Source organism: Galeopterus variegatus, unplaced genomic scaffold, assembly GCF_000696425.1.
Source record: "Galeopterus variegatus unplaced genomic scaffold, G_variegatus-3.0.2 Scaffold1055, whole genome shotgun sequence".
Lineage (NCBI taxonomy): Eukaryota > Metazoa > Chordata > Mammalia > Dermoptera > Cynocephalidae > Galeopterus > Galeopterus variegatus.
Window position 1 is genome coordinate 391,133 of NW_007727166.1, and position 9,048 is coordinate 400,180.

The 9,048-nt window shown below is 40.2% G+C and overlaps 1 protein-coding gene across 1 annotated transcript in view; it reads right to left on the reverse strand.

Annotated features, from left to right (window-relative positions):
- LOC103591934 (phosphoglucomutase-1) overlaps positions 1-9,048 on the reverse strand; it is a 68,457-nt gene that overhangs the window by 6,921 nt on the left and 52,488 nt on the right. Inside the window, exons 8-9 of the mRNA XM_008574511.1 lie at positions 2,966-3,101; positions 213-396 (exon numbers count right to left, since the gene is read on the reverse strand). Of these exons, the coding sequence (XP_008572733.1) occupies positions 213-396; positions 2,966-3,101 (320 nt within the window). The remainder of the gene's footprint in view (positions 1-212; positions 397-2,965; positions 3,102-9,048) is intronic.

The following is a 9,048-nucleotide window of genomic DNA, read 5'->3' on the forward strand; positions in this document are numbered from 1 at the left end:
GGGGATTGCACGGAACCAGGGCAAAAACCATTCTCCCTATAAGTGTATGTGACAGTCACATGTGACTCGGCAGAAAACCAGTTGAGAATAGCTCCCCTAGAAAAACAGAGCAAAAAGGAAAATGACAAGGGAGCCTTTTTCTTTTTCTCCTTGAGACTTCAGAGATAAGGTTCTGAGGACTCTCTCCCACATACACATAAATCTATTCCTACCTGATTTCTTGAAATGCTTCCGTCCACTGGATCACTGTATTCAAAGTTATCAGCTTTCTCCACGGTGTAAACTTTGTCATTCACTGTGAACTGTTTCCCCACAAAGGAGCGATCAAGCATCAGGGCCTCCAAGTCCTTCATCATTTTGTTTGCACCCTCAGCTTCCACCTCCTCATAATCGTACCTGGAAGAAGTCACGAAGTTGAGCTCAAGGGCTAACTTCAGATCATTCCAAGGTATGACAATCAGTACTTTTCTCCCTCAGTTGTTTGGCCCTCCCACCAAACTATCTAACTTCAGAACAAGCTGGCAAAAAAAATCTGGGCTTGTCAGTCAGTGGCGATGGAACAGGCCAGGGATGAAAGAAAGGGTTTGGAGGATTTCAGGGAAGGGTTACAGCTTCTGAATAAGCAGAAAACACCCATGCTGGCATTTCTACAGATTAAAGCTCTAAGATGCTTCAAACGCTGTGGAGAGATACCGTCTCACATTTAGTCACCACATCCTGAGGAGGCAGAATTAAAAGCAATGTTATCTCGAGAGAACTCGACATCAACAAGCACATGACTCAGGCACTGCTCTTCCAAACTCCTTGAGCTTTTTTAGGTGACTGCTGGGACTGCTCCCAGTCTGGGAACTGCCTGAGGTTGCTGACATTTTGGCTAAGGAGAATTCTAGTCTCCACAGGAGCTTCCTAAAGCAAGGCCCAGTGTTCACTGAGCAGATGAAGGAGCCAAACACTAGCTCTTTACATCTGAAACGCCTCCCTCCTTTCAGTGGGAGTGGATTTTGGTCCAGAGGAATTTGGACTCTTACAGGTGGCCTTTCTTGACCCAGTGGCACACACCTCTTGAGCGAGTTATTTTTTAGAGGCTCCAGACAGCAGAGTGTGTATTTACTTGCAATAGTGAAACAAATATGATATGTGCAAGAGGACACCTCTGAGACATCAGAAGTACTGGGAATTCAGGCCAACCTATTCTGGCTCTGGATTCTATGAATTAAGGACAAAACAGTCCCCTTAATCTTGGAAGTCAGCTCTCTCCCCCAGTTAAAATGACAAACAGCAAGAAATTACAACCAGGTGTTTGTGCTTTACCTCTGTGACCTTTGGGTGTTTGAGGGAAATGTTTTATAAATCCTAGGCACAGAGGGTGTCATGGAAAGAATCTGGGTGGTGAAATCAGACAGAACAAGCTATGAATCCAGCCTCCATCAGTTATTAATCGTGTGACTATATAGGCCAGTTGCCACATCTCTCCGAATCTCAGCTGCCTCATTAATAATGTGAGACAATACACATAAAAGTGCTTAGCACTTTTGTTTAATAAATGGAGGGTATCATGGAATCATAACTAATCAAAAACGCAGGTTCTAAGGGTTTGATTTGTAATACTTGGTTAGCAGTTTTATTAGATAACTAATAAAATTACATTAAAAAGTTTTTATATGGAGACTTTTAACTAATTCGAGCGACCGTTTCTCTGAACAATCCCTCCTAACCTTATTTCACTTTGACTACTGTTTATTTGGTAACTCACTTATTTATCTACTCAAAACATATGTATGCAGTGTCTACAATGAGTTAGGTGTTTGGGGATACCATGGAGCACAAAAACTGACACGGTCCTGTTTTTGTGAACCTCTAGACTCTAGGAAGTTCATGACTTTGAATTACCAGGTTTTTCTGGTTCTTAGAGTAGATTCTTGCCTTGGTTCCCGGGCTACTGTGTGGTACCAGGCGGGCAGTTATTACTTGTGCTTTCCACAAAAGAGTAACTTGAGTGAGGAAGAGATCAATGGACTTGTCCAAAGTTGATAAAAGGATTCTGATTAAGGAGCCCAGATTGCTTAAGGTAGAATTCTTTTTGACTCTCCAAAGATCATAGACTATTAAATCTGGAATATATATTTTAAATTCTCTAGTCTAACTTACTCAATAGAAAATGAAACTGACATTCAGAGAAATTACATCCATACATTTCTTACAGATAAACAATCCCTCCTAACCTTATTTCACTTTGGCTGCTGTTATTTGGTAACTCATTCATTTATCTACTCAAAACATATGTACGCAGTGTCTACTATGAGTTAGGTGTTTGGGGGATAGCATGGAGCACATGGTATTTTTCTTACAGATAAATTTATCTAATATCCTTTTTTATGGAAAAAAATTTCCATAATTTTGGTGCCCCAGAGTTTACAAAATACTTTGAGACTCTTATTTCACTTAATCCTTTCAAAAGCTGGACTGTTATTCCCACTTCTACAGATGAGAAAACTGAGTATAGAGAAAGGTTAAATGACTTCCCAATTTAGTAAGTGGCAGAAATAAAATTCTAACTATGCTTCTGAATCCAAATCCATTGTTATTATCATATCCACCCAATGCATACATTTAAAAATGCTTAAAAAGCATTTATTCTTTTGATTATATTAGCTAAATTTTCTAAGCCTCATTCTTTATGGCTGGCATAAAAATTGACTTCACCTTGATCCCGGGCCAAATTATTTTTAAAATCCCCAATTGGGCTGGCTGGTTAGCTCAGCTGGTTAGAGCACAGCCTTATAACACCAAGGTCACAGGTTCGGATCCCCTTACTGGCCAGCTGCCAAAAAAAAAAAAGCATTGGTAGAGGCTGGATAAACTAGGGTTTTATTATCACTTAAGACAGCAAAGATTTTGTATGCACGAGAATTCTCTCTGCCCACTTCCCCACCCTACCTTGTATCCCAGGCAGGCTGGGGCTTACCTGGTAAAGAAATTCCGGCCATACTTTTGCCAGTGATCTTTGAGAATGTCCTCCACGCTATGCTTGCGGGTGGCTAGGATGGAGAGCCAGGCGAGGACAGCCCACAGTCCATCTTTCTCACGGATGTGGTCAGAACCTGGTGGGGTAAACACGATGCAGTGAAAATGGGACTTCTCTAAATCGCTTGGGAATAAACTCAACAGTAAGCATGCAGAACCAACTAAAAAAGTCTTAACACTTTACTGAGGACTTGAGTACATGGACGGAATCACATATTGTGTAAAACAACACAATACTGAAAAGAAGTTTATGTTTCCCAAAGTAATTTAGAAATTTAAGGCAAAAGCCAATAAAAATGTCAGTGGAATAATCTGGTGAAACTTGATATATCAATTATAAAGTATTATTATGAGAGGAGAAAATAAAATAAAAAATAAACAAACAGCAGAAGACCATGACCGTTATACATGATTTTCGATAATTAAAATAGTCCAGTAGCATAATGGAACAAAAGAGAGGACCTAGAAAGAGACTCAAGCTCATATGAGGCTGGAGTATATGATAAAGGTGTCACTTTGAAGCTGTGGAAAAAGAATGGAATAATTTTTAAATAGTGTTGGATAACTAGATAAATGGTTTAAAAAAATTTAGTTCTTTCCCCTATAAAACACCATGACAAGAAGAATTCCTGATGGATTAAAAATTTTAATGTAAAAATTGAAAACCTTTATGTACTAGAATACCATTAGAATAGTACAAATACTATTTTTAAATCTTAGGGGTGATGGATACATGTAAATTCGGTATGCAAAAAGGAGAAAAGTTGATGTATTTGTCTACTTAAAATGAGCATTTCTATTCAATAAAACTGTTATTAGTAACATTAAAAGGCCATTGACAAATTTTAAAAAAAGACATATTTACAATTGTAAGATAATGTTTAATACAGCCAATATAAGAAAAATTCTTATGTATTAATGAGAAAAAAAGCAAAACCTCAATAGAAAAATAGGTCAAGGATATAAATAAGCAATTCACCAAAAACTAAATACAGGTAATGAATTAACATAATAAAAAGCTGGCATTATATTTATGAAGAGAAAGTAAATTTAAACCATAATGAGAAACTGCTACTTTCTTGACAAATGGCCACAGATTTAAAAATGAAAACACCCAGTATCAGGGAGGTATAAGGAAAATGGGATTCCAACATGATGCTGGTGGGAGTGGACGGACACTGGTATAATCCTCCTGGAAAGCAATTTGGCAAAATATATGAAAGCCTTTAAGATGGACCTACTCATAGATCCAGCACTTCCAATTCTAGGACATCTGTCTTTAACCAATAAGAATTGGTTGAATAAACTATGACACATCTGTCTTCCAGCTAAGGTCCTTGCTAAAATCTTTACCAATATTAAGAAACTGGCTCTTTGGGATGTTTACATGCATGAAGACCCTTTTCCAGGAGCCTAATGTGGAGCAATGGAGCAGAACTTTCATTTTTGGACTTTAAACTCCTATTCTGGACTTGCTAAAATCTTTACCAATATTAAGAAACTGGCTCTTTGGGATGTTTACATGCATGAAGACCCTTTTCCAAGAGCCTAATGTGGAGCAATGGAGCAGAACTTTCATTTTTGGACTTTAAACTCCTATTCTGGAAAAAAAAAAAAAAAAAAGCACATTACTTTGAGCTCTATTTTCTGATTTCTGAATAGGTCTCTATAATCGTGCTCTGAGTATTGTCATATTTTGAATTCTTGATGTGCCCGTCTGCCCTCCTTGACTTCCCAGTGGGTCTTAATTCTTTTTGGAACTGTCAGAGTATCTAGCACAATGCTGGCTACGTAGCAGGCATGTGGTAAGTTTGTTTTCTTCCCCTCTTCATCCTTTTAGACCCAGCTCAAGTGTCCTCTCATCTTTGAGATTCTCCCAGCTTCTCTAAGTAGTTATGAGCTTCTCTTTCTTTTCCTGTAGTGACCTGCACAAAACATCTGGGTGGCACCAACCTCAAGCCTCAATCATCTGTTTATGAGCCTTTCTCCCTATTAGCCATGCACTTCTTGGAGGCATGTGTTATTTAACTTTGTAACTAAGTCTGGTGACCAGTATAACACATGGAATATGGTGGATAATTCATGCACTCCTTCCCAATTAGTTAATACGTCAATTAATTAATTTACTCCAACATTTTCTTTCTCTTTTTAGTTCATAAAAAACGTATGATTTTTTCTTTTAAAAGGTTTCTCTTCAGTGAGATACCACTTTTATCTTATTCTTTTATTTTATTTATTGAATCAAAATAGATTACACATATTTTAGGGGTTCAACATTGAGATATGTTGATCAAATCAATATTACTAGCATATATATTGTTACAAATCATAATTATTCTTTACGCCCCTTGTCCAATCTCTCCCCATCCCCCTCTCCCTCCCTCAACCCCCCTCTAATTACCCTAGATTTCTTCTCTCTTTCTGAAAGAATAATGGCTACTCTGTTGATTTGTTGCCTAGATGATCTGTCCAATGCTGAGGTGTGATCAGGCCCCCCAATATTATCACAGAGCAGATGCTTCTTCTGTCATTCTGAAATGGACTTTGTGGAGAGAGACATCCTCTTCTTTTCTTTGGTCTCTGCTGGTGACTCTCCTTGTGTCAATGCACCCCAGTGGTTGGCAGACCATCTGCATGGTGGTTGTGGCATCTAGCCACTTTCACGGTAGCCATGGTTATTGTGGTGGCTGTGGTGGGCTGCCCACATGGAAGTGATGTTTTTGGCATGCTCCTTGGTGCTGGTGGTGTGCCTGGTTGTGGGGTGTGTCTGGTCCCCGGCTCCATGCCTTGGGTCACTGGGTGGGCCCCAAGGTGCTGGCAAGGTGTGGCTGGTTGTGGGAGGGGGTCCTGTTCCCTTCTCCATGCCTTGGGTCCCTGAGTGGGCCACAAGGCACTGGCGCGGTGTGCCTGGTTGTGGGAGGGGGGGTCCAGTCCCTTTCTCCATGCCTCAAGTCCCCGGGCAGGCCCCGAGGCACTGGCGTGGTGCCTGAGATACCACTTTTACAAGTAATAGTCCTCAAAACCTGGATGCTGGCAAAACTAGATATTAGGCAATATTATGTAATTTTATCATCTATAGACTTTTATTTGCCTTTACTGCTATTTTAAGAAAAAAAAGCTAGCTCTCCGCCCCTCACGACTTCTACAAATGATAGGTTTTGGCAACAGTTCATCCTAAGAAGCAAGATTCTGGCATCTTCCCCAATACACTGGGAATTCATGACAGCAGTATATAGCTTGGAATTATTTATTTGTGCTCTACTGGGGTTTTTTTCCTTCCTTTTTTTAAAAAAAAAAGTTTTCTTTTTCATTTTTTTGGCTAGATTGAACGCATAGGAAGCAGTGTTCCTTTGTGCTTTTCCTGCTGTAAATAAAAAACTTGTTTTTTTCTTTTATGTGGAAATGAAAATAAAATCTAAAACTCTGACCCAACTCTGAGTTACTTGAAGATAACTAAATCACACGTCTAACATAAACAAAACCCCTGCCTTGGGTAACATAAACTTTCTACTCCATTTGCATGATCTTCAGTCTCTTTGGATATTCTGATTAATCTCACTAATCATACTGGATGTATCAAAACTCCAGTTAATTCAATTAATACTCAGGAAGACTGGGTAAACTTCATTTCCTTCAGTGTTCTGATGAATAAGGACATGTCTCCAGTGAATAAAAGGCAGTGGTGCATGTATGTGTGCCTAAAGCTGCTGTTTTTGCAGTTGCGGCTCAGTAGAAAGTGCCTTATACTTAAGAATCAGAAAAACTGAACTTGAGGCTCTGTTACTTATAAGTTGTTTAAATTTGGACAAGTCACTGAACTGTTCTGAGTCTCAGTTTCTTCGGTTGCAAAATGGGGATAATGCTCACCTCTCGTACAATTGTGAGAAATTACTGTGATAAAGCAAGTGGAAATATTTTATAAACCGTTAAGTACTATATTAAGGTAACAAATCATTACAAATAAAGAGAAAAAGAAAACATTAGTGGAAATTAATATGTTGTCCACTGATCTTATTAAGCTTTCAAAACTAATGTTCCTTTACCCTACATATTAGGGAAGAAAATGTTAGAATATAATCCAATATGCTCTTTCCTGTGGGCAGTGGGAATACAGTATTCTTTCCTCCTTCTTTATTTTCCCATAATAAACATGAATTACTTGTTATGTTTTAATTTTTAAAAATTAAAGAAAAACAATAAAAAGAAAGCAATAAAAAAAAGGAAAAAATCAAAACAAAAACAAACAAAAATAAAGTAAAAGAAGCCAAGCTCACCTAACAGTGAGAAGGGAAGACACTGTCCGCAGGGACTGCTAGTCCTGGCAGACACACAGGTGGTGGTGACTTTTGCACTAGCTCCCTTCATACTTGCTCCAGCTCAGGGACTAACTGAGCACATGGGAATTCTGCTCTTTCAGCATCTTCACACACCTGTCACCTTACTTCAGCCTAATCAGCACCTTGTGAACTGGGCTCAGTCAGGGCATACTCTGGGTCTCAGCCAAGAAAAATGTCAACCCTTTCTGGGGAAGCCAGGAGCGAATGGTTTAGAGATTGGGTTACATTCACCAGCATGGGCATCTCAGGAACTGCCCCAGCTTCTGCCTCTCCCCGGAGACAGGGCAGCTGAAAAAGAGCTACACAGAGTTCTCTGAAAGTGCCAGTGCTGGTCTTTTTCTCTATCTATCTATCTATTTCTCTCTCTCCTCTGGCCCCCTGAACATGCTGTTCTCTCTGCCTGGAAACTGCCACCCCACAGACACATTTTAACCTGGCTAACAGCTCCTGCAATCACTTTGAATGACTTCACCCTCATGCAGGATGCATGCCTTGCCCGCCCGCCTCTGTGCTCTCTCATTCCCTGTGAGCATACCCCACCCTAGGCTATGAGTTGTAGCCTCAGCTGGTGCCTGGCCTACAGGCAGTTCTCAATAAGTGTTTGCCAAAAGAATGGCCAGACCCCAGCAGACCAGCTGGGAGGCTCGGCAGATCTGCTCCATCCACAGTCCCATCCTCTTTGCTTTCCACTGCATAAATGACTTCACATGGAAAGGAAGGAGAGCAATTCAGGAAGCCTTTTCCAGACCACCCCAGCCCCCATGGGGCTGTCCCCAAGAACTTCCAGACTTTCCACTTAGCAATTACTCCTGCACTGCCTCCTGATTGCCCTGTAACTTTGTTACCTTTCCGTAAGGCACCTTTGGAAGAAGCTAACAAATGCCCAATGGGCAGAAATTGTGTCTTAACACAAACATTCATTTTACACTCAACAAATATCAGTACCAGCATGCTCCAATTACATGAGAAAATACCAAGATGAATAAGACATGGTCCCCTGCCCTCAAAGATGAGCACAGACATACAGGTGAGGGAAACAGACATGCAGATCGCAGTTTAACTAAGTTAGTTATAATTGGGGGATAAGCCTAGTTCTATTGGGGTATTCTGTCTGGGATATCCCCAGACGTGGGGATGCTGCAACCTTTCCCTGGGGGCTTTACCTACAGGGAAATGTACTCAAGAGCTATGCAAGTTAGAATGGGCAGAAAACCAGGTAGAAAATCTGATCCTCTACACCACAGAACCAGGTTAGGCTCCCTGGGTATCAAGCCCCCAGAGCACCCTGTACTTCACCTTCTGTCACTGTGCACACTTGTAAACTACCTGTCCAGTGTCTGACTTTCTTCCCCAGATGTGAACTCTGAAGCCCTCCACAAGGAGGTCTTGCTCACCACTGTGTCCCCAGAGCCTAACCCAATATCTGGGATATGGTCAAAGTTTACAAAACATTTGAGGAATTAATTGGTGCAAAAAATTACAAACATGAAGGACTTTTCATAAGAAATTAAATTGAGAAGAAAGTTATAAAGCATTAATGCTGTATTTCTTCAAGTTATCACTCCTGTATGATGCATCATCACTAGAACCTTTTAAGGATGGCACAGGGAAAAAAAATATTGCTAACTCTAGACCTGAACAGATCATAATTTTCTGGCATAACTCCAAGTGATGCCAAGTTCATTTT